Source organism: Diaporthe citri (assembly GCF_014595645.1).
Source record: "Diaporthe citri strain NFHF-8-4 chromosome Unknown scaffold_3, whole genome shotgun sequence".
Classification (NCBI taxonomy): Eukaryota; Fungi; Ascomycota; class Sordariomycetes; order Diaporthales; family Diaporthaceae; genus Diaporthe; species Diaporthe citri.
The window spans coordinates 4,202,627-4,226,669 of record NW_025064848.1 but is presented as its reverse complement, the minus strand read 5'-3'; the positions used below and the strand labels follow the sequence as shown (position 1 = coordinate 4,226,669).

The 24,043-nt window shown below is 56.1% G+C and overlaps 9 protein-coding genes across 9 annotated transcripts; 5 read left to right on the top strand and 4 right to left on the bottom strand.

Moving 5' to 3' along the window:
* Positions 1 to 392: 392 nt before the first annotated feature.
* INS49_008741 (uncharacterized protein) lies at positions 393 to 1,101 on the top strand (the record flags this gene model as incomplete). The annotated part of the gene is made up of 2 exons (XM_043169480.1): positions 393 to 596; positions 682 to 1,101. The coding sequence occupies 2 exons, from the start codon at positions 393 to 395 to the stop codon at positions 1,099 to 1,101; spliced, it is 624 nt and encodes a 207-aa protein (XP_043027160.1).
* A 246-nt stretch (positions 1,102 to 1,347) lies between these two features.
* On the bottom strand, positions 1,348 to 3,031 carry INS49_008740 (uncharacterized protein; the record flags this gene model as incomplete). The annotated part of the gene is made up of 2 exons (XM_043169479.1): positions 1,348 to 2,461; positions 2,535 to 3,031. The coding sequence occupies 2 exons, from the start codon at positions 3,029 to 3,031 to the stop codon at positions 1,348 to 1,350; spliced, it is 1,611 nt and encodes a 536-aa protein (XP_043027159.1).
* An 896-nt stretch (positions 3,032 to 3,927) lies between these two features.
* Positions 3,928 to 14,186, bottom strand: INS49_008739 (uncharacterized protein; the record flags this gene model as incomplete). Its single annotated transcript, XM_043169478.1, has 10 exons — positions 3,928 to 4,226; positions 4,307 to 4,537; positions 4,604 to 4,711; positions 4,767 to 4,862; positions 4,975 to 5,404; positions 5,472 to 5,497; positions 6,622 to 7,096; positions 7,152 to 12,532; positions 12,639 to 13,970; positions 14,036 to 14,186. 10 exons carry the CDS (start codon positions 14,184 to 14,186, stop codon positions 3,928 to 3,930), a joined length of 8,529 nt encoding a protein of 2,842 aa, XP_043027158.1.
* Positions 14,187 to 14,867: 681 nt separating this feature from the next.
* INS49_008738 (uncharacterized protein) lies at positions 14,868 to 15,719 on the top strand (the record flags this gene model as incomplete). Its single annotated transcript, XM_043169477.1, has 1 exon — positions 14,868 to 15,719. The coding sequence occupies one exon, from the start codon at positions 14,868 to 14,870 to the stop codon at positions 15,717 to 15,719; it is 852 nt and encodes a 283-aa protein (XP_043027157.1).
* Positions 15,720 to 15,919: 200 nt separating this feature from the next.
* INS49_008737 (uncharacterized protein) lies at positions 15,920 to 17,792 on the bottom strand (the record flags this gene model as incomplete). The annotated part of the gene is made up of 3 exons (XM_043169476.1): positions 15,920 to 16,566; positions 16,619 to 17,563; positions 17,699 to 17,792. 3 exons carry the CDS (start codon positions 17,790 to 17,792, stop codon positions 15,920 to 15,922), a joined length of 1,686 nt encoding a protein of 561 aa, XP_043027156.1.
* Positions 17,793 to 18,218: 426 nt separating this feature from the next.
* Positions 18,219 to 18,710, top strand: INS49_008736 (uncharacterized protein; the record flags this gene model as incomplete). Its single annotated transcript, XM_043169475.1, has 1 exon — positions 18,219 to 18,710. One exon carries the CDS (start codon positions 18,219 to 18,221, stop codon positions 18,708 to 18,710), a length of 492 nt encoding a protein of 163 aa, XP_043027155.1.
* A 25-nt stretch (positions 18,711 to 18,735) lies between these two features.
* On the top strand, positions 18,736 to 19,410 carry INS49_008735 (uncharacterized protein; the record flags this gene model as incomplete). The annotated part of the gene is made up of 1 exon (XM_043169474.1): positions 18,736 to 19,410. The coding sequence occupies one exon, from the start codon at positions 18,736 to 18,738 to the stop codon at positions 19,408 to 19,410; it is 675 nt and encodes a 224-aa protein (XP_043027154.1).
* Positions 19,411 to 20,587: 1,177 nt separating this feature from the next.
* Positions 20,588 to 21,571, top strand: INS49_008734 (uncharacterized protein; the record flags this gene model as incomplete). The annotated part of the gene is made up of 2 exons (XM_043169473.1): positions 20,588 to 21,377; positions 21,447 to 21,571. 2 exons carry the CDS (start codon positions 20,588 to 20,590, stop codon positions 21,569 to 21,571), a joined length of 915 nt encoding a protein of 304 aa, XP_043027153.1.
* A 232-nt stretch (positions 21,572 to 21,803) lies between these two features.
* On the bottom strand, positions 21,804 to 23,321 carry INS49_008733 (uncharacterized protein; the record flags this gene model as incomplete). Its single annotated transcript, XM_043169472.1, has 6 exons — positions 21,804 to 22,163; positions 22,220 to 22,593; positions 22,676 to 22,876; positions 22,940 to 22,989; positions 23,045 to 23,143; positions 23,200 to 23,321. 6 exons carry the CDS (start codon positions 23,319 to 23,321, stop codon positions 21,804 to 21,806), a joined length of 1,206 nt encoding a protein of 401 aa, XP_043027152.1.
* Between the last annotated feature and the right edge of the window lie 722 nt (positions 23,322 to 24,043).

The window sequence follows — 24,043 nt, the reverse complement described above, 5'->3', positions numbered from 1 at the left end:
CTACGTTCAAAGCAATCAATTGGTAGAAGAGGTTCCAGACAAGTGCACTAGGCATTGGATCCACTCTCCTTCCTAAAACGAATCGGCGAGCCACTGAGACGGCGTGACTCAAACGGCGTGAGTTTATCCCGCCCTGATAACCAACTCCTCCATACTGAATTGCCAATATGCTGCTTGGGAGAGGTGCAGCAGGAATCAAAGCCACAAGTACTAATTGTAGAGCTGACTGGCCCCCACCTCTCATCCAGGGTGCCGCAAAGCGAGAATCCGGCCGGCCGCAGACGATTTAAATGTCTCACTGTCGACGAGCACTGCATTATCTGAGCCAACACATCCATCCACTTGGGTCTGCCGCAGCCCGATCCACGACCCGAAGCATTTATCCCTCCAAGATGGCCGGCAGCAACCTATTCAAGTCGGAGCGGCTCTTGTACAGAGCCATTGAGGACAACGACGAGGACCTGGATTTCATCCACTCAATCTCGCTCGACGCAGAGGGCTTCGCCAACGGCGTGGACCTGGCCCTGGTGCCGCAGAACAAGGACGCCACAAAGAGGTGGAAGCAACGCCTGGAGCAGGCCATCATCGCCGTCATCGTGTGCCTCCCGCCGCCCAGCGGCCCAGAGCCAGCCGCCGACGCCGACGCCGACGCCGCCAAGGACGAGGCCCCGGCGCCGGCAGGCGCAGCAGCCGGGCAAGAAGGCGGCGGGCCCGACCCCGATCGGGCTCATCAGCCTGAGCGGGTCGACGAGCATGCGCACGGCGCAGCACCGCAACGCCAACGTCGGCATCGACATCCTCCCGCCCTACCAGCGCAGGGGCCACGGCAGCGAGGCGATTCGCTGGGTGGTCGCGTGGGGCTTCCGGGTCTACGGCCTGCACCGGATCGGCATCGAGAGCTTCTCGCACAACGAGGGCGCCGGCCGGCTGTACGAGAGGCTCGGGTTCGTGCCCGAGCAGCGGAAGCGCGAGGCGCTGTGGTTCCGGGGCGGGTGGAGCGACGTGCTCGGGTTCGCGATGCTGGAGGATGAGTGGCGGGAGAGGGAGAGGGAGAGGCAGGGACGGGAGCTGGGTCAGGGACAGTCTGCAGGGAGTGCTTGAGGATCTGGTTGGATTGGTACCAGAGAGATATATTTGTTTGTTGACAGATAGATATATGCACTGTGAAGAGGGAATATGTACAGGAAAAGGCCATATAAGTATGTACAAGAAGGCCACAAATAGACATCGCAGATACCCAAGTCCGTTAGTCGACTTTCTTTGACGATTTGGCCTCATCGTGCCACGACCTGATAACACATAATGAAATGCTGCTGCTTTTTTTACTACTCATACCGGATCGGGGCCCTAACCGGTGAACAGCTCAACAGCATCGAAGATGAAGTTGGGGTTCAGGTAAGTGTCCCCGCTGCTCCCGGAGATGGCCGAGATGGTGATGGTGTTGCTGCCGCTGACGAGGGTTCCAGCGGGGATAGAGACATCATAAACCTCGCCGAAGCCCCTGTAAGCACCGCGCGTGACGCCCCTCGAGTCGATCTTGGTAGGGGCGGCGGGGGCGGCGCCGGTGTAGCTGTTGACCTTGGCCTGGGGCCTGGCGCCGGCGAAGGAGAGGGTGGTGGCGATGCGCAGGGTGGCGGTGCCGCTGGGGGCGCTGGACAGGGAGAACTTGATGGTGACGGGGTCGTTGACGCCCTTGAAGAGGGCCATGGGGAAGTCGGTCAGCGCCGACGAGCCGACGGTGTAGGTCAGCGGGCCCCACGAGGACATGCGCGAGTCCGAGGGGTGCATGCGCAGGAACTTGTCGGCGTTGCGGAACCCCGTGGGCTGGCCGTCGTACTCGCCGATCTTGAAGAGCGACGTGTGGCTCGCGAGCGTGCTCTTGATGTTGGACGTCGTCGCCTTGCCCGCGCTGACCGTCACCGACTGGGACGCCACCTTGAACTCGGTCTGGTACAGCACCATCGTGTAGGTGCCGGGCTTCATCGCCGGCGACGTGAAGGACCCGCTCGAGCTGGCCGTGGTCCAGTACTGCGCGGCCGAGTTGTACCAGTGCACGACGGGCGTGAAGGACGAGCCGACGCCCGAGGCGGTGCCGGTGACGGTTCCGCGGCCGGATGCGGCGACGTAGCCCTGGATGCTGAGCTCGCTGAAGAAGGAGGTGTCGATGCTCTTGAGGGTCGGGATGCCGTCTCGCGAGAAGGTCATCACGTACGGGCCGTGGAGCCCTGTGCGGAAGGCCTCGGTCTGGACGTGGCCCGAGTTCATGTAGTTGTAGAGGTTCGTCGAGTCGCCGGCGTTGTTGGAGTCAATATCCCTGAAGAAGGGGCCTCCGGAGCTGGACTCTTGCTGAGGAGTCAAGATGCAGGCGTGGATGGTGTCGCTGTTGACACAGTGCACATTCTCGTCGATGAAGCGGGTGGACGAGTAGAACTTTGAACGGGTCTGGCCGCTCACAAGGTAGCTAATCACGTCGATGGTTGTCAGCTTGTTTGGAGTCCACAGCCTGCATTGATATATACATGAAGAAAACTTACACATCGGAACCCTCAACGGCACTGCCGCCATTGGTGTTGGAGACGGAGCCATAGGGATACTCGTTAGGCAGGACGGACGGCAGCAGACGCGCGATGAATCGGAGCTCTCCAATATCTGGCTCGGCGGTGATGTATGTTGCCATGTAAATGTTGCTCTCTGCCTGCTTCACGACCATGTACTGAGTGAGGGTTGAGGTGACACATGTGACCTTGATGTAGCTAGTACCAGAGGCGGTGACCTGGCTGACCGAGACGGTCGCGCTTCCCAGGCCGGAGCTGATGTGCGACCCCTTTCCAGAATACTGCAGCTGGGTTCCCCGGTACAAGATCGAGTTGATATCGCAGCTCGTGGCCGAGACCTGGAACACGAGTGCGTTGGATGAGCCGGCATCGATGACATAGTTGTCCCCTGATTTCGTGAACCCGAAGGCAGCAAAGACTGAAGTGAAGCCGCAGGCGGCCAGAAGCAAAGAATGGAGGAGCATCTTGAAGCCCATGATGATATCAAAGCCTCGCAGCAGAAGGCCTGCAGATGCCGGTGGCACGATACAGACTCAAAAGACAGAGAACGGGCGAGTCTACTAGTTTTATACACATGTACAACAGACTACGGTCGAGATAGACTTGAATTGCCCAGGGGGATATACTTTGGCCTTGGCATGTACTCGGCTACATGCCGACCTTTCGATGGCGGCGTCTGGATCTCACCCCTAATCCGTTGGTTGGCGAGGTGGCCGCTGTCTGCAGCCTGAGGAGCGGTTGGCATGTTGCCATTCTGGTGCAATTGGCGGAATAAAAGTACCCCAGGAGCCTCCTTCGCGATGCCAAGGCCAATATGTTATCTCCGGATCCGTATTAGTCCACATTCGGTACCGTGACCGAACCTTGGTGTGGTCCAGTGCCGAGATGAAGGACGGCGACGTGTGCCTGTGAAACGAAACATGGCAAGAGCCCACCGGCATGGCACCCTTTCATTAGGCACAAAGCTTGTCCTCTCCTGCCTCGGGTCTAGTTCGCATGTATGTTCCCCACAAATCCGACCTTCGCTTCGGGACTGACATGGGTGTGGGCCAAGCCGCGTCCGGCACCCAATGGCCACGGGATTATACAGCGTCGCATGGTGCACTGTTAAGGCCGGCCACACAGCTCCGTTGACAGAAATGGCCGAGATGCGAGTCATCGCTGTTGACAGCTTTGGCACCGAAGATTGCTTGCACAACCAGTCGCTCTTAAATAGCCCGCAAGCCGGTGACCTGTACGCGTGGTCTTGGGGGGGGTGAAATTATTTAATCGGGGCAGTCGGTACCGAATTCAATGTAACCTCGCTAGAAACCTGCCAACTATTCGAACGAACTGACAACTTAGTCTACCAGTTTTTCTCTACCTACGCCGTCTATGTATGTATTGCTGTACAATTGTATGTGTTGTGTCCACACTGGGGGATCTCGTTCCGGATCTCCGGGCCCGTCACCGACTTGCCACCCAGGAACAACTGGACCGGACCAAGCCTGCCGTCGAACGGCACCTCGAAGAATGTCAAGTGCCCATGCTGGTGGTGCGTTATATACTCCTGCGATAAGCCACCGATGCTAACATGAAGGGCCGTCGGTTCTCTAGTGACTGCCAGCACAGAGACGACGTCCCTGGCTCCCTGGCTTGCTGACTGACCGCCGCCCTGGCCCCATGCGGTGTCTAAACCAGGGGGGAAAACGTACATCGTCAGTATACGAAACAAGGCGCTTCTGCCAGACTGAATGGAAATCGGGTCTCACCTCCATCGTGGCCACACGCAGCAGGAGTAGTTCGGTACCATGCGATGGCGCAATCCTCTTGCGGCATGCCGATTTGCGTGCTCCCAGCTTTGTAAGCGGCTATGAAATGGGGAAGAATGGTCCTGAATGCGGTATGTGGGCACAGGTCGTGGACATAGTGCTCGGCACCAGGGACAATTTGCCCCGGACGGACGGGGTCGTAGATGTAGCTAGATTCACCGTAGTCGTTCCCTGTGGGTGTGCACGGTGGCCAGTCAGCCACGACGTGTGGTAAATGCTTCGGCTAGAGGCACTTACATGTGATGATCTGGACAAATTCCGGCCGAAGCTCGAGCATGTGCATCCACCGGTCATACCAGAGCCTCTCGCTCGCGGAGAGCCAGTTCTTTTCCCATTGGGGCAACCCTGAATATTCGTCAGTCTCGACTCGGACAAGCAAGAGGGGAGGGTGGCAACATACTCGTGTAAAACCACGGAGACACGCCTGCCATGAACGATTTGCCACGGAGCTGCCTCTGGTATTGGACATCCTCGTCGGTGGTCATATGGTGCTGATCTGCCCGTGGCCAAGCACCCCATGAGACTAAGAGTCCGCAACGGACATAACGTCAGCTTTCAACAAACAAGGCATCCTCAAGTAACACATTTATCCCGGAGTTGATACTCACACGCCCCATCAATCAGACCAAGCTTCTCCCCAACACCGTGCGGCCCGAGAGAGCTCCAGTCCGGCACGAAATATATGCCGCCCGTGGCCTGCCTCACAGCCGGCCAGTTATCAGCCCACTGCGGGCCCTCAAAGGTCGAGACGAAGGGCAGGCCGTTGACCCTGCACTGGGCGGGCGAGTCCTTGAACTCGTTGATGCACGCGACGACCTGGTCGACCGGCCACTCCCCGGCCGCCATGTCGAAGGACAGGAACATGACGAACCGGCCCCCGAGCAGGGACGCCGCCGCCGAGTAGGCCTGGCGCAGCTGCGGCATCGTGTAGTGGTCGTTGGGCCCTATGTTGAGCGCGAAGCCGTCGATGCCCGCCGCGTGCGCCGCGAGGATCTCCTGGTTCCAGTCCTCGTACGTGTGGCCGTCGGTGAGGCCGAACTGGGGATTCCCTTCTTGTTACGTACTGCCCACTCAGTTTTGCTTTGACTTCACGGGCTCAACTTACCACATAATGAGCGAATACTTTTCGATCTTCAAGGAGGACATGTCAGCACGTGCATAAAGTCCAGCATCGCCGGATGAGACCATGATTCCAGACATGAGGTGGGATAGGAGACGTAAAAAGGCCGGACCCGGACAGCGCAGGTAACGAGACATGCCATCGATACAATTGTCCGTCGAGGCTGCCCGGAAGAGGCCGTCTTAGAACAGCAATGCTGCAAACAAATCGCGGCCTTGAGTATGCCACGGAGTGGAGCAGCATAATCTCTTATAACTACACGGGAGCTGAGGCTTTGACCTTCATGTTCTGCCCGCGGCCGTTGTCCCCATTCAGGTGTTGCATGTGGGTGGGTAAGGAAAAGAGGATGACACGAACCAATGCCCTGGCTGGGGGGATTATAAGGATGACTATTGTCGTCTTCGTCATCACCAAAGTGCCTTTGCAGACACCCAGTCAAGAAAGACAACATCCTGCGAATCGGCAGGGATCTGCAGACTTAGAACCCTGGACCGTGTGAATTTGCTTGTATGTCTTTTCTATTAAAAAAAAACGCAACCTAGAAGTTGCGAGATCGTCGTCACCCTCAGGCAGTACAGTCTTCGTCCGAAGCACAATTGATGGGCGGTGAGCTGGTCGGCTGACGTACGTCAACATGAAGTAGGATGAGAAGAGACAGACAGCTGAGCTTTTACATATGGGGCAGAACCCTCTAGTACAGCCAATCAGCACCTGAGCGCATTGGGGCTGTGCATGAGAGCCAAGTGAATTGGTTCAGGGAGAGAGATGAAAGAACCAAGTCTGCTGTCAAAGCTTCTACAAGAATAGGGGTTCTTGGATAAAGACCAAAAAAGAACGATGAATACTCAATTCACCTAAGCCTCTCTATGCCTATTTGCTTCTGGTATGGACTCGGCCCTGTAAAGCTCAACCTCGAACTCCTCGCGGAAACACCACCCCGATCTGTTAACAGCCTTTCCAGCGCGCTCTCAATTTTGATTTGCCTTTCTTGCGAACCCGTCGTCCGCCTCTGCAATGCCTACAAGCAGGAAACGCAGCGAAACAAATAACTACTCCCATCGCACTATGTCCACCGTGAGGATTGCATATGTGTCCCCTTTCCCCATCTACCTCAATTACCAGAAACTGCACCAACCTATGTAATGCTGGCAGAGATTCTCCAGCTTTGTCGCCTCGACAATGAGCTTGTCGACCTGCGTGAGCACGTCCAGCTCCTCGCCGGCCTTGAAGTCCCTGCCCGTCAGCTTCTGCGACACCCGGTCCAGAACCTCGACCGCCCGTGCATTCTGTATCTCGGTCGGGTCCTGGTTCTGCTGGCCGTTAACGCCGTTAGCACCGTTCATGCCCAGGCTGCCGATGACGGGTGCAGCAGAGGAGTTTGTGCGGGCGCGGGCTCGAGGAGGCCCGCCCGCCATCGCATTGTCGTTGGTCATGCTGACTGCTGCTTGGGCGGCGCGGAGCGCGGCCGGGTCCGCGTCGAGGATGGACGCGCGGCGACCGCGAGGCGCCTGAGCACCGACGAGAGCTTGCTCCCTCTCGGAAGTGAAGTTGGGGCCTGCTGGGCTGGCGGCGCTGGTCAACCGCCAAGTAAGGAGCGGATCATGAATAAACTACGTGGCAAGTCAGTGACAGTCCGAACAAGAGTGAGGCGAAACAACGACTTACCGCTTCCAAGACCGCCATCACACTCTCCTTGTTGTCCCGGAGGACCCTCATCACATGCTCACACGTAATGCGGAAGCTTCCCTCAATATTGGAGACTTCCATAGCATACGTGAGCATACGGGTCAGACGGAAGGGCACCCTCTCAGGGTACTTCTCCCGCTTCATGGCCACTTCGAAACAGTCGCCGAAATCAATGTGGATGATCTTGCCGGTGATCCGGTCCAGCATGAGGTTCGAAGGATGACGATCGCCCAGACCCAAGATGTAGCCGACCATGCTCATCACACCAAGACTGCGCGTGTAGTTGGTGCGCCGCTCCAGCCAGGCCTCCGAGCTCTTGCTCTTCAGCCACAGAACGCGGTACAAGTCCTGGCCTGTGGTGTTGTCGAGAGCATAGCCGAAGACTTCGACCTTCTGCATCAGGGTCAAGTTGTCATAATCAGGGGCCATCTGCAACATAATTCGATGCTCAATATTAAGGAGGATCTTTCGGCTCTCTCGGTACTCTCTTATGAGCATGTGCACCGTGTCACTGTTCGGAACCCAGCCCAACAAGCCAGAACTATGGCTCAGCGGGATCGCCGGGTATCTCTGAATGTTCAAGTGACGCTTGTAGCACTCCGAGTCGTTTGCCAGCAGTGTGTTGCAGAGACCAAAGAGTTGCATGACACGTTCGTCTTGTCTTATATCTTCGTGGCCCTTGAGCAGGAAGGTATAAGACTGACCATCGCTACCGTTGATGTTCAACTTCCGCGGACGTTGCTTGCTGCTAATAACGCTGAACGTCGTGTCGAAAGATGTAATGCGCACAACAGGCTGCCCACTCTTGTAGGTGCCCGGCACTGCAAGATCGAGATCTTTGGCCTCCATCAACTTTGGTGAGCAGTACGTCAGCTCGAGGGATGTCATTTGCGGCAGCTGCCGATAGATGCGCCGATAGACTTGGTAGTAAAGGTCCCAGGCTTGGTTCAGGTCATTCACGTCGTGGCTGACCTCGTACTGCCTGCACCATTCCCTGGCTTCCGTAAGATCCCTGCCAAAGGTCTGGACAAAGGAGATCTCCCTGAGCGTTTCTGGGCCACGGTCGAGTAACTGATGGAGGGGCTCAAGCGCGGCGAACATGCCCTCGATGTTGTGAACAACAAAATACAAACGGCTTGCCTCCTCGAGGCCTTCATGCCAAAGCTCGTGCCACAACACGGCGACCCGGATGAGTTCGTGGCTGACTGTGTCAGCCTGCTCGACAAGTTTGGAGCTGTGCTGTCGCATGCTGTCCATGATCTGTGCAGCAGATCGTGACCGACGGCTGCCTTGCCAGGACTTCATCGCCACTGTGAGAGGGTAGACCAAGGCTTGGGGATGCGCCCTGCCCACGTCGGCCAGGAGATGATGAACAGACTGCTGGACTCGCTTGTTCGGCTGGTTGATGCGTGCAATCAGTTGTGGTATCACTTCAAGCCACGTATCGACACTGACGTGTGTGAATCCTTCAGTGACAGCAGAGGTAACCTCGGAGTAACCGCCATGTGTGAGCCAAAGGGTCAACAGTCGCAGCGTATCTTGCAGCGAGCTTCCCTGCGACAGAGAGATGGACTCAAAGAAGCCGTGAACTGCCGGAACAACATGGTTGGCAACGACGGCGTGGTCAACCCGCGATGGAACGCCCTCGCCGTTGGACGAGAGTGCCTGAACAACCTCGAAGTTTGCCAAAGCCCAGGCATGCCAGGCCTTGTACCATCTCGAGTTGTACTTTGTGGCTTGTGAGTAGCAGGTCAAGATCTCCCTCACATGCGTGTGTTGCCAGTTGTCGGTGTCCAAGGCAATCATCCACTCTCCCTGACGAAGGTAGCACTTCGCGAGAAGTACCGCCTCGTCAACAGTGGCTCTCTGCTGCGAAAGATATGTGTCATGGGACCCATGACTGTCCGGGTAACCAAGACCATGTGACAGGTGGAAGTTATCGCCGTTAGCTTGGTGCGACTGCATAGGTCCGGCTCTGATGAGCTCGAAAGCTTTCGCTGACTCTGCGGTGAACAGCCGGAGGCACCTGAGCGCTTTCTCCGAAACATCGGTATCTTTATGTGTGGCTTGTTGGCCAAGCTCCCACTGATACTTCAGAACAGCGTAGACTACCTGGTTAGGTATGTTGGGACGCACGTTGCGATCGTTCCAGAAGGGGATCATGGACTCCAAAGGCGCATCGCTGCCGATGAGCTGCTTCAAGGACTTCTCGGCAAGACTCATTCGTCCCGATTTGCGGCAAAGGTTGGCGAACTTGATCCACATGTGCATATTCTCCGTCGGTGTGATGACGAGTGCTCGCAGCCGTAACATCCTCTGCCAGACATCGACATTGCGTTGGCAACCCTTGAGACGCTGCTCCCACGTCGTCCGGCGCATCGTCGCCTGCTTCTTTGCATCGGTCTGCTTGTAAACGATGATCTCCTCGAGCTCTGCCAGCATCTGCACGCGGACAATAACTTGGTAAGCCCGGTTATAAGACTCACTGACGAGCGCGCTTAGCTCCGTGTCAAGCCCTTCCCGAGCAGCTTCGATGTTCTGTGCAGCTTCCCTGAACTGGTTGCGATGAAGGGCGAGAATAGCACCGAAGAAAGCTCTGTCTGGCGAAAACCGTTTCAGGGACTGTAGGTAGTTGTCCATGGAATCCCACTTCCCGAGGCCCCAGGCAGCAGTAGTGGCCAAGGGAGCGATGAGTCGTTGGACTTCCGGTGAGGAGTTAGCCCATGTAGTCCCAGTCAACTGACCCAAAGCATCCCATTCGCCCAAAGCGTGCAGACAGCGCATCTTGCCCATAACAATCTCCACTGGCACTGCTTGGTCGTCAGGGATCTCAGCTTCGCGCTTATTATAAAAGGCGAGAGCCTCCTCCCACCTCTCCAGCTTCTCAAACCAAGTCTCACGCAGTTGAATGCCGTCTTTGTAAAGCTGGGCTTTGCGGAGGATACCGATAGCCGCATCAGACTGCTGAAGCTGGTTGTTGATGACAATCAGCGCTTCGACCGCGCCACTGCTCTGATCCTGAAGGAATTCCAGTTCCTTGTAGTGAAGAGCCTTTGCGTAGGCGTGGCATCGAGCGGCTTCTCTGCCGAGAACGCGGATGTCGATAGGCAGCGCCTTGTCATCATGCTCCATGAACTCGGCCAGGTGCAGGAGGAGGTTGAGCAGATCTGGAGTCACATTCTCCGACTTTATCGCATTCTCAAGGTTGAGAATAAGCTCTTCCTGGAACTGCTCATAGAGTTCACTCCAACAGCTTACGAATGCCGAATTGAAGAGTTCTCGAGCAAGCGGCAGATAGACGCTTGCCAACGAGGCGCAGGCTCTGAGCGCGTGGTTTGGTGACTCTGTCAACAGCGTCGTGCTGAATCGACGTAGCCATTCTTGCCAGTCCTCCTTAGTTGATTTGCCTCTGGTGTCCCAGGCGGATTTCAGGTGTATGGCGTTCATCTCCAACTTCTTAGTTCCGAGATCTGCGAAAGGCGTCTCGTCAACCTGGTCAACAAAACGAGTCTCGGAGCTCAGGTCCTGTGGCAGGACGCCTCCCTCCTTGAGACGATTGACAAGCAGGTCGTAATTAGAGTGCTGTATTCCGTTGTCCCGGAGGATTTTTCCAACAGTGTGAGAGAAGTGAAGGTAGTCACGACCCAGCTGCTGGATGAGAGCACAAAGTGTGTCCATTGCGGCCATCCGTAGGGTCACGTCATTCGTTTGCAAGACTCTCGTGAGAGGATGGATAATCTTGGCAGCAAAGTCGTTGAGATTTACCTGCCGAGAGATTTTGCCGATCGTCTCAATCGCAGAGCGGCGCAAGACCGTTGGATTGCTGGGCTTCTCAAACGTGCGAACGATGACCGGAATGATGAGATGCATATACTCTTCTGCACTCGAGCCAAAGACCAGGAATGCATGAAGAACCTTCTCGGAGGCGGTGCGCTTAGGAACTGTCTCGTGCTCGAGAACGTGGAGCATCATGGGCAAGAGCCCGGCCAGATAGACCTTGAACTCGCCCTCTAGGGACCGGGAAATCGCTTCGACTAGCGACAGAATTGTCGACTGCAAAGTTGGCGGCTTGTCGGGGAAGAATTCCTGGAGGAGGTCCACAATCTCAGGCAGGAAATTGCGAATGTGTTGACGCACGATGCTGACCAACATGGCGAGTTGATTGAAATACGATTCGCGCCGAGGACCATTAGTGCTGCGGATGACCATCAGGAAGGCAGGTATAATGCGATCCAGAAAAGACACGCATTCCAGACCGAGGGTGCGAAAGATGTTCATGATCGCATCAATGACTTGAGCATGGTAGGACACCAAGGAATGATCCTTCAGAATGTTGAGAAGTGCGTTAATGACAACAGTGGGATAGTACTCCTTGTTGGACGGCGTCAGGCCAGTCATCATCAGCGAGACGTCAGTCATTGCTGTGGATTCAACACGCCTTGAAATTTCGGGGGTGCGCTCTTCCACTTGCTGATACCGGTAAGGATCCAGGGCACCCAGGATGCCGAGAAGCTTGATTGTCTCCTGCCGAAGTGGTCCATGCTGGGGCTCGCTGCGAATGATGTTCTGTAATAGCTCGAGAAGCTGAGGGTGATCCAGGTACGGTTCAATGACATAGCCAGAATTGCTGGCCAACTGGCCAAGCGTATGAAGAGCAGCCTCGCGCTTCTGAGCAGAGCTTTGGTCCTGCAGAGCCTCGATAATCATGGGCATAAGCTCATCCTTGTATGGCAGCATGCTCTCTCCACCAACCGCACACAACTCGCCGAGCGCTTTGAGGATGGTGGCAGCGACAGAAGGGGATTTATCGCTAGCCTTAGGAAGGAGAACTTTAACCATAGAGTCGACGTAGGGGTTGATGATTTCCTGAGCATTCTGGACCAACAGCGACAGAAGCTTGGCACTTTCTTCCTTGTTCCTTGCCACGTTGGAAAATTCAAGCTCGGTAAGCATTTGGATCAGAGTCTTGCGGAGGGAAGGGGCTACATAAGCTGGATTGTACCTTGCAAGTCTGCCAATGATCGAGATTGCCACCTCTCTGATAGGGAAGTACTCGTCGTTGAGGGCGAAAAACAAGGTTCGAATATTCTCAGCCTTTGAGAGATGCCGGTCGAAGCGCTCGTCGAGCGCTGCGAGGACTGTGCGACGGATAGTGGGATCCAGGTCCGAGACTCCCACAGTCAACAGCTTCTCTATGACCTCGCCCACAACGGCCAGGGCGTGGTAACTCGTTTGGTTGACGATTGGGTCACGGACGTAGAGCTGACAGCACGTCAACGCCGCTGCCTCCCGTATCTCCGGGTCGTCATCCTCGACGTATTTGATAGCGACGTCGCGCACGAACTCATTAAGGACATGGCCTACAGTCAGGATTATTAGTTAATGCCAAAACAGGCACATAGCCAACTTCGAATAGGGGACACAAGGTGCAATTAGGCTGATGTAGGCCATGTTGACATAACGTACCTGAGAAATCGAAGCTGCCCAGAGTGTTAAGCGCCAGCTTGATCTCAGCTTTCCTATGCTCATACGCTAATGGGTCCTTCGGATCTTTCTGGATGACGGGCACGGATGGGAGAGTGTTTGGCTGCGGAGCGCCGAGCGGCTTGAAAGGCTGTCCGCAGAGCACCTTGCTGAGCATATCAAGAAGCCTCTCCTGGATCGTGGCTTTGACTGGTGGTATGTAGAAAGCCATATCGACAAGAGCTTGCGTCAGCTTTGGCGTGAGCTCGCAAGCAAAGATCGGTGCCAGGAGTGCCTCCATGTATTTACTAAGTGTCTGGCCGACAGCAACGGCAAGCCGACTGATGCAGTCAAAGACAGGGTCGACAGAGCCGCGCTTACGGGATGTCACGCTCAAGCCCTCGCGTACATAAATCAGCACGCCGTCAAGGTACGGCGCTATCGCACTCTTGACTGAGTTGGCGATATTGCCGATGGCAAGGAACGCGTCATTTCTCTCCTTCTCCTTCTTGAGCATGCTGGAGAGGTGAAGCATGAATCCGTGTAGCCGAGTTGACGCAAATTCGGATGGCGCGTAATTAGCGAGGTCTGGAATGAGCAGCACGACAGTCTTGCGAATGGTCGGGTCCCGGTGGTCCTTAAATCGAGACACGATGTCGCACGCCTCTTGGTAGTGGTCCTGCATGTACATGCCGCCCTGCTCCAGTAGCTCCTTCAACACCAGAAGAGAAGCGTGGATCGACTCGACGGAGCCAGCCTTCAAGCCCTGTAACGCCTCATTGTACATCTTATCCATCCAGATTTGTTTGAGCTCTTGGTCTCGCTCCCTGATGATCCGGAAGCACGCGCTAACGCATTCGGCAGACGTTGCTCGGATCAGGTGTCGTTGGTCCCTCAGTCCCGCCCACAGCATGTCGAAGACCATGCCAACGTACGCATACATGAGTGTGGGCGCATTTCTAGCGAGCTCCCGCAGAACAAGCACGGCGCTGTATCTTCTCTCTTCGATGCGATCGGACTGCAGCCACTCCAGGGCGTTCTTGGTCTCGGCCTCGACCAGCTCCGAGATGATGGACCCGCCGGGCCTACACAGCTTTCCCAGGACCTCAGCAGCAGGGCGCATTGGGTTTATGTCCTTTCCTCGCAGGATCTGGCGGAGATTTTGCGTGAATCGGGTATATTTCGTTGCCATATCGATCCCCTCGAAATCGACCAGCGTGTCGACGATGTAGACGCCTCCGAGACGCTCGGCCGTGTCGTTGCCATGGATGATGAGGTTGCTGATTGCCTTCTGCAATTGGGCGGACAGGATCGCGAAGTTTTCGGGAGCGAGCTCTGGCAGCCGGTCAGTGTCAAGGTCGCGCGAGCAGTTACACAGAGGCAGGGAGAGTAGGACATACCGCGGTGGCACCTCTCAACAATCGCGTCTCGCAGTTGCCTGGCAAAACGTTTGCGCTGGTCCTCAGAGATGGTCCTGGACTTGATCTCCCTGAGCAGGGTGTCCAGGTTCTCGAGGGCAATCTCGAGGGGCCGGGACGCTTGGTTGGCCATCTTGTCTCTGATGGCTGCTGTCCCTACACTGGGCAAGCTTCGAGGGCCTATTTCATTCTGCGGAGCACAGGCTGGGGGATTTGAGGCAGTTCAGAGGCTCCGCCCACGCCTTATGATATGATTTGGGTTGTTGCGCCAGGGTGAGGTCACCCAAGCTTGTCTCGACGTGTACGCGGTGATTTGGGTGGTGCTGCAGTGCCGCCAAACAATGCAGGTGGACGACAGGGTGAATGAAAGCTACCCGGAGAGGGGCAGCAAGCAGACACAGTTGACTCAGTATAAATGGAAAAGGGCAAGGGAAGGGCGAGAACAACAAGGCAAGAGTTATTACAGTATACTGCCAACTCACCGAGAGGCAGCTGGTGTAGCTCTCTCCTCCCGCGGCCCTGTCTACCTACCGCTTGCAGTCGGCATGGGCGGGCATCAAACCCCCTGAACGAATCACGGACCCCAGCTTACGCTTATCGATAAATAGCCGTTGCACTCTTGCGCAACAGCATAACCGACTGGGTACCACACTCGTGGAACGCCACTGCTTTCATTCCAACTTCCCAATCCCACCTTCTTCCTTCTGCGCTGACTCGCAAAACCACAAACGCCAAGGCACTGACAGAATTCCAAATTGCATCCCGAATTCGTTGCTCACTCCACCACGATCACAAACAGCGATTCTTGCCTACCATGGGAAACGATGGCGGCTCCATCCCGAAGCGCCGCGAGCTCGTCAAGGAAGCCGCCCGCGCCCAGACCGTCAGCGAACTGAAGGCCACAGCCCTCGAATCCCTCAGCCACGCATGGACACAGGACCCCTTGTCCTCAGAGCCGCTCGACATGGAGAACGTCGCGTCAGACTGGAGAGGCAGGCTCTACAACTACGAGTCCATACTAAAGGGGCTGGTGCCGAGCGTAGACGGCGACGAGGGAGACGAGGAGCAGGCCAACGGCAACGACATGACATTCGCGTCGACGGGCATCAGGAGCCTGCGGGACATCGTGAGGCTGCGGTTCAAGCGGTACAAGCCGGCCGGGTCAAAGGAGAAGGAGATCTGGGCGTGCCCCGTCAGCCTGAAGGAGCTGGGCCCGGCGAGCAGGGCCGTCTACATCGTGCCGTGCGGCCACGTCTTTGCCGAGGTGGCGATCAAGGAGATCATGGATCAGGAACACAACTGCCCCGAGTGCAGCGAGCCGTTCGAGGCGCAGGACGTCGTGCCAATACTGCCGACCGAGGAGGCGGACCTGGAGAGGGTGACCAAGAGGATGGAGGATCTGCGCGCAAGAGGCCTGACACATAGTAAGAAGAAGGACAAGAGCGAGAAGAAGAAGAAAAGGAAGGCTGGTGATAAGGAGGGCGATGGGCCAGACGGCGCGAAGAATGGAGATTCGGAGAACGGCCGTCCGGCAAAGGTCCAAAAGGCAACCAAGAACGATGCCCCCTCCATCAACAACCCTATGGCTGCATCTTTAACCCGTGCGGTTATGGCTGAGCAGGCTGAGAGGGATAAGCGGCGAAGATTAGCATCGGTCCGTGGCTAATTAGCAGACCTGAGGCAGGCGAGCGTCTGTAAAAGTGATGTAAATTCCGAATTCATAGCAAATATGACATTATGATACCCTCGCTCCCTTCTATATCTGGACCCTATCTCTAGCCTATGATTTTACAATGGTGTGGGTGTCAGAGATCGCTAGAACTTCCACTACAGAACGCCTCACCTGTTTGCTGTTACCTGTTCCATTTACAGCTCGTCCTTGGACCTGACTCCTGGCTCGTGGACGTCTTCGCAGGCAGCTGGTGTACCCACCTCCATCTTGTACACACACTTCTCAGACTCGCTGACCCTCCAGATCTCCTCCGTCTCAGCACAGCCAAGCCAGACGTCTGTCCGTCGCTGGGGCCCGTTCCAGCAGCTCTGGCCGTTCTCGTACCGCATCACCTTGCGTGGTCCCTTGCCCAGGCTCTTGCCGTCTAGGCGCTCCTCGTCGTCGGCCTCCTCGATGTCAAAGCGGGTGAATTTGCCCATGTTCGTGTTTCCGTGGCCCTTCTTGGATTTCTGGCTGGTCTTATCAAGCCAGCAAATCTCGTAGGTGTATTCCCCGCTGTCAACATCAACACACTTGTCCTTCAGGACTCGGAAGATGTCATCAGGGCCGTAGTCCTTCTTGAGGTCTTCTTGCTGCTCGCCGAGGGTTCGCTCCTTCTTGGACAGATCATCAGAGACCGCCTGGAAGGCCTCACGGGCAGCAGTCACCAGCTTCGACTCGTGGCCAGACGAAGGGTTGTCCGCGACGATGCCGTTCTCGATCAGCCATACCCTCAGGGCGTTGAACTTTCCATGGAGGTAGGCCCGCAGAGACTCGGGCAGGTAGGCCTCAATGCTGTAGACTGCTAGGTGTTAGCGAGTGCGTTCATGTCACAAGAGTTCTGCGAGACTTACGGATATCAGTGTCCACAGCCTCCTCGCCCTCGAACTCATTCCAGTTGATTCCAGAGCTCTCGCCGTCCACCTTCAGGATCTCATCTATCTCGGACTCCTTAAGCTCGGGTTCCTTAGCGTCTGCCGTCTTGGCGGCGTAGTCCTCCCAGCCCTTGACGGCAGCTTTCACACCCTCGTCATTGAAGTTGGGGTTGTACTCCTCCTTGAACTTCTTGAGGATCTCCTCCAGCTCGTTGACGCGCTCCTGGAGTGAATCGCGCTGGTCTAGGACCTTGTCCAGGGTGTCGCGGAGTTCGCTCACCCTGCCCTTGGCCAGTCCCAGTAAGACTCCCAGCTTGCCACCCTCGCCGTCTGTCTTGACGACCTTTCCGCGCTCGGACCGCTCGACCTCTTGGTACTTCTGCTCCAGCTCGTCCTTCTTGGCTTGCAAACCCTTGATCTCCTCCTCCAGGGATGTGATCTTAGCCTCCACCCTGCGTCGAAGTTCTCTGGCCTCCTTCGACATGGTCCTCCGGCGCTTAGCGGCCTTCTCCTTGGCCTGCTTTCGAGCGTCTTCGAGCTTTCGGTACTCCTTGCCGATGGAGTCACAGCGGTTCTGGCACTTGACACCGCCAGCATGGGAGTATTCCTCGCTTCCATCGCAGCAGAGGTCGTAGTCGCATACTCCGTCGTTCACAAAGACGAAGGGCACATATGAGCCGATGTGGCCGGCGTTCTCGCACCAGAAGCCAGGCAGGGCGTTCGTGACGTTGGTCGTTCCGCTTGTCGAGGAAGGCAAGGGCTGTTCCGGAGATAAGGGGTCAAGATGTGCGCAGGCAGCAGTGCCTGGCTCGTCAGAGCCATCGGGGCAGTCGCAGCTGTTGTCATTGATCTGAGAGGGTTTGAGGACGATGGAGGGATGCCCGATGCATTGGAAGGGCTCTTTCGTCGAAAAGAACTTGGCGACTGTGTCTCTTGTCAGTCCATTGCCGTTTGAGAATATTAGACGTCATGGTAGCATGACAGGAGTGGGAATTGGCCCGTTGAAGGTCAATTGGGTTCCAAGGTGTCCTCGACACGTTGGCCTGCACGGTGACTTACACTCAGGGCCGACACCTCGAGGCAAGCTCCCAGCAGCTGCCACCCGAGAACTGGCAAGGGTGCTCAGAAGCACCACCAGGCCTTTTTGATGCATTTCCGAACTCGACTGCCCTGTTCTCCTGGATGTACAAGAAAACACACAACAACTCTTCGTGTCGTCGTCGTGCAGCAGCCCAGGATTGTGAAGGTTGGGAGTTGTGGTTGAATTGTGGCCTTGACCATTAGCATGAGAGCATTGCTGGCAACTCCAGAAACAGCCCCCTGTTGCCGGCCAATCACGTAGCACGACCCCAGGTTTTGAGACCGGCCGGCAACCCCATGGCGCTGATAGCTCCGTGCCTGCCCTCGACCGTGCTCCCAGGGCCTGCCTGCTGCTCTAAGCTCACTGAAGTTACCCCACTGTGAAAACTGCCCCGCCATCTCTTCCAAAAGTTCAGTTCGAGTTCAACGGTCACTCTGGCGAGGCAGCAGCCGTTGAGCGAGTGCACATCTGCAGAGGACGAGCTAGCTATCGCATAAGATGGCCTCGACAACTCCAAAAGGGCTCGAAGAGCTCAGCTCTCTGGTCGACAGCGCTGTCACACTCATCCAGAGCCTCGAGGCGTCTCTTAAAGATGTCGTCGACTCCAACAGTGACTCAGGCCCGTCCGCAGACAAATGGGCCGCCTCGAGGTCACCAGAGGACGATTCAAAGCCTCTGGACTGCCTAGCCCTCGCGAGAGACTCAGCAACCCTGGTCAAGGCTCATGCCACCAAGATTTCTCTCTTTATTATCACCGAGCCCTTCACGCCATCTGCTATCTCAACGGTGCTCAGGCAGCTCATCCAGGAGCCCATACCCGCCATTGCCTCGGCCGTACAGCTATGCCACGCCGACTCATACACGAAGCTTATCCGCCGGGATCTGGCTTGGAGGTGTGGACGGGTTCTCAAAGAGACGAGAGAACTCATCCAGAAGATCCCCAAGGACGGAAAGGTTCTGCCACAGGGGGAAGCGGGATGGTCCGTCTAGTGCGAAGGGGGGCAAAGGCAGCATCATGGCGACCGGCGTGCTATGGAATGTCTGTGACGAGGTCATTAACTTTGCCAACCTGGGCGTGGTGGGCCATCTTGTTCACAGGGCAGAGCATTTCAGGGACACGCTCAAGGACGTCATGGAGGAACTCAAGGAATGGTCCGAAGAGCAGGATGAAGAGGACGACGACGACGATTCCGACGATGCGGACGAAGGTCAAGACCAAGACGTCCAGGATCTTGCCGACGGCGTGAACAACACCCATATCAGCACCCAGGCTATGATCGACGACCTCATGAACTCCAACACCGTCATCCCACGCGACGATCCTGACAAGATCAGAGACCGGCTAGACTCAACCTTGCGTAGGCTGCGGCTTACTGTCCTGCTCTTCCAGGCCCTCATCAAGCGAAGGCTCAAGACACTGCCAAAACTGCCCCTGGCGCCTCAGGATGACTCGGTGGTCGTCTCCCGGCTGGATGAAGTACTCCCTCTTCTTAGGAAGATGGCAGACCGTTTCAACAGTCTTGCCGTCGCATTTTACGATCTCGACTCAACAGAAATCACACGGCTCATGGACCAGTGTTTCTTCGATGCCTTTGCGGTCTCGGAGCTTTTAGCCAAGCCATGGGCTGGCCAAAAGGACGAGTTTACGGACTGGGTTACCAAGTTCCAGGTCGAGATCAAAAAGAGTTGAAGGATATCGAACGACGACATGAGATCGCTATAGAGCGATAAACAGAGGCCTATGCAGTTGCCAACTCGCTCCCTGCGATGCTGCAATACCAAATATGTTGTGAGCAGACTTCTTGAACATGGTGTACTTCTTGTACTCCGGTGTTCCAGACTCCAGAGCAAGCAGATTCTCTCTGTCACCGCTCCCCTTCATCTCTTATTGGTGACTGGAATGAGGATTGAGAAAATCTTAATTTGCCGAGGTCTTCTGAAAGAGAAGAATACGATCCATGCGGGATCAACAGATGAAGTCTGTTGCTTTGGTAGTCACATATCTGAAATCATTGACACTCATATCCTGGTCCTTCAACATCATTAAGGACCCGCAACCCTGGGACAAAAAGCGAAAAAAGCGAAACAGCGAAGAATTAGAAAGCAGTCCAGCCTATGAGACCAAGTGGGTGGGAACGTTGGCCTACACAGTAGGCACAGAATAGAGCTCAGGGGTGAGAATTGCTACGTGATTGATAAGCTCGGCCTCCGGTCAGATCCGCCCCTAGGCCCCTGGCCTCGTTCGAGCACACGACCACGATGAACCTCTGGGACACTCCCAGGCCAATCTTAACCAGAGGAATGGACCACAAGCAGGCCCTCAACTCAGCAGCGGCGCAGTGAATATGGGCCGATTCCAATCCATGTGCTAGGCTATTTGAAATGCCTCTTGTGCAAGATCAGGCCAATTCCGCTATATTGTGGCCAGCAACTACAGCTGTGACATCACCACTGGGACTCCCCCATTTCGGGCCCGAGACGGCACATTGCGTCCGACACTGGATCGGATGAATAGCGAGTGCGCGCCGCTTGATCATCACGATGAGCAGGATCACCGTGCGTATCCAAGGGCCAGACTGGTAATTTAATATCCTTATAATCAAGTCCCATGTTAGTCATTGGAGAAAGACGATGAACGCGAGCACACAGCAGCTTAGAAGCATCGACTCTCAAGCAGTGACTTGATGGGATAGAACTCATGACAACACAACGACCAACTAAGTTATATGAGCAGTCTCCCCTCGCTTTTACAGACAGATACACAAGCTGCTGTAACAAAACTGGCCAATCTTTGAGAGATTCATTCTCAGCGAGCAAACCATCCCTCCCGCCCAACCTCACCACCAAAGCACACTGAAGCCATCGACATGTCCAAGCCCTTCGTCGCCGTGGCCGGAGCCACGGGCCAACTGGGCCGGGTCATCGCGACGAACCTACGCCAGCGCAACGTCCCAGTCAAAGCCCTCGTCCGCACCGGCACAGCGCCCTCGCGCACTGAGGCCCTCCGCGCCGCGGGCGTCACCGTGACAGAGGCAGACCTCGGCGACGTATCCGCCCTGACGAAGAGCATGCAGGGCGCGACGTGCGTGGTATCAGCCCTAAACGGCCTCCAGGACACCATGCACGGGACGCAGGGCGCGCTCCTGGACGCCGCCGTAGCCGTGCGCGTGCCGCGCTTCATCCCCTCGGACTACTCTCTGGACTTCACCAAGACCCGCCCCGGCTCCAATCGCAACCTCGACCTGCGCCGGGAGTTCCACGCGCGGCTTGACGACTCCGGAATCGCGTGGACGTCGGTGCTCAACGGAGGGTTCATGGACCTGCTGGGCGGCGGCGCGCCGCTCATCAACAACGGCCTCAAGAGGGTGCTGTACTGGGGCAGCGACGCGCAGAAGCTGGACTTTACCACCGTCGCCGACACGGCCGCCTACACGGCGGCCGTCGCTGCTGACCCGAACCCCACGCCCCGCTTCCTGCGCATTGCTGGGGACACCTTCAGCGCGAAGGAGCTCGCCGAGATGGTGAGCCGCGTCCGCGGCACGACGTACTCGACGCTGTGGGTGGGGAGCACCGGGTTCTTGGAGGGCTCGTCGGGCTTCATGAGGCGCTTTTCTATCGGCGGCGGCGAGCAGGACGTTTTCCCGGCGTGGCAAGGCAGTAAGTGGATTCTCGCAACTGGTTGATGCTGTCCTCGATTTACTTTTAGCTGATCCCGTGACATTACAGTGCAATACATGGTGAACATGTTTTCGGGAGAAGGAAAACTTGACCCGCTGGACAATGCAAGGTACCCTGAGTTGAAGTGGACCAAGGCCGAGGAATACCTAGCGCAGCAACAAGCCCCCTCATGATACTGATGGGTCAGATGGTAATTGTGGCGAATTTGGTGTAACATCACCAGTATTTACAAGCGCAGTGATCTCACATGCATGAGTGAATCTCGAAGCATCAGCGGATATCAAGCCAACGTCAATATGGGGGTAAAGTACAGCTCAAGAAGAAAGTTAGATTATAATGAAATAGTAAATGTACAAAGATGAAATTGCCACCGCCTTGGTCAATCTCATATCTGCTCATGCTCCATCAACTCGGCACACCAGCAACAATGTTGTCATACTGGCTGTTCGGGTAGCTAAGCAGGTTCTGCGCCGAGTCCAGCGACCCAAGCGCGTTGTAGCTGGTGGTCAGGAGACTGCCGGTGTCGTTCCTGTCAGCCGAGGCCTCCCAGAACATGCTCCCGCCGAGGCCCTTGCCCTTGAGGTAGGCAACCTTTGTCTGCACCATGGCGGGCGTGTCATACGAGATGAGCTCCTGGGACGACGAGTCGTAGCTGTACGTCGCGCCCGCCGCGGCGTCCGTGATGACGGTCGCCCCGGCCTTGGGCAGCGCCTTGTAGTCCCAGACGCCGTTCTCCCACGACCCGGAGCCGACGCCGGTGTAGGGCTGCCGATGCCCGCCGTCGACTCGAACGAGCGGCCGTAGATGGGCATCCCCAGGACGATCTTGGCCGCGGGGACGCCCGCGGCGATGTAGTCTCCCACGGCGCGGTCGGTCGAGTACTTGGTCGCCTGGGCGTTGCCCGAGTCGCTGGCGGGGTGCAGGTTGGCCTGGTGCCCGCTCGTGCTGTCCCAGCTTCCCGCGTAGTCGTACGCCATTAGGTTGAAGAAGTCGAGGTACTGGGACATGGCGGACAGCTGCATCGTGTTGTAGTTCTGCGGGCCGGCGGGCGAGGCGATCGTCAGCAGGAAGTGGTAGCCCGGCGCGTACTGCGCGGCGTAATTGTCCAGCGCCTGGCGGACGGTCTGGAGCAGGGCGACGAAGTTGGCTGCTTGCGTGGCGTCTGCTGGGTATTCCCAGTCGATGTCGAGGCCGTCTAAAGGTTTTACAAGTCAGAATTCTAGCCTTCTTATAGAAGAACTCGATTAGACGCCATGTGAAAGAAAAAGAATACATACCAAAGCCCCAGTCTTTCATCAGAGCCACCGCAGTTGACGCGAACAGTTGACGACTGGCGTCGGTGCTGGCAGCTGCCGGAAAGTTGGTTGAGTAAGTCCAGCCACCGATACTGAGGAGCACTTTCATCTGTCGGTTGGCTTTCTTTTGTAGGTACAGTTGCTTCACGCAACCATAAGCATTGTTCCCGACGTCGTTCCATGCTGGAGTGTGGATTATCAGTATCCGACAGTATGTCAAGGGCATTAAAAGTGGTGAAGACTTACAGTCGGTAGCATAGTGTTTCTGCAGGTCGGCATAGACGTCTGAAGAGTACCTAGTTCAAGGTTAGCCTTTGGTCACTCCAATGATGTTACGCAAGTTTGGCATACACTTCACCGGTGCTCTGCAGATTTGCAAATGCGTAAAGGACGACACTAAGCTCGTTGGCTGGCAATTGCTGGGGCTGATAGTTCCGGCCGTAGATTCCCCTGGAAACCTTTTGTGTAAGCTTATGAAGTCTTGAAGACATCCACAAATCACTAACCAGTTGGTAAAATACACAGTGTTCTGATAGCCAGTCGCTCGCTTGTCGACTTGCGCCACGGGACTGGAAGACACAAGCCAAGGCCCTAGGGCCAGGACTGAAGCGAAAAGATTGAAGCGCATGTTGTACAAAGTCTGAAGCTAAAAGCAAAGGGGTATAGGTGAAATAGTGTTGACAAGAAGAAACATTATCAGGCCCTTGGACTGAGGGTATCAGAGTGTCTATATATGTCTAACTTTTTAATCAAGAGCATCGCGTGTCAAGGTAGCATAGGTTTTATCAGGCACACCAGGGACAGATGACCAACGAGATGTCTCTTGTCGGCTTCACACGTGAAAGGTTCACTTCCAAGCCTGGAAGTTCTCCAGGCAGACATTGATATCTCGAGCAGCAGCAACGTTGCCCATCCCTGATTCGCGGGCCCGAGGCGCGCAGAAAGTATGCATCCCCCTTTTCTTCAGACAAGGGATAGGAGGGACGTATGATCAAGGTGCCATCACCGGGGCACGCTCGTTGCCTCGCCTCGTCAGTATCTCGTCTCACCAGGTGTCTCTTGGTGCTGGCAGCAAGTGTCCACTTGCCTCCGTCCACCAAGCGCGCGACCAGGTGACCGGCCCTCACAGCCAACGGGACGGCCGTGTAATCTCCCTCCGGCAGGGCAAAATCGCTGAAATAGTAAAGTGCATTCTGTAGTCTGCACAAGAGGTTGCATCATGTTAATCGTGCGTTAGATGGCTGACCCTGTCATCTGGCCCAGAGGGGGCCACAGACGCAGGTACCAACCAGATAGTCTTGTGAAGTCTTTCTTCTCGAATCGGATATGTTTCGATCATTAACCGAATTT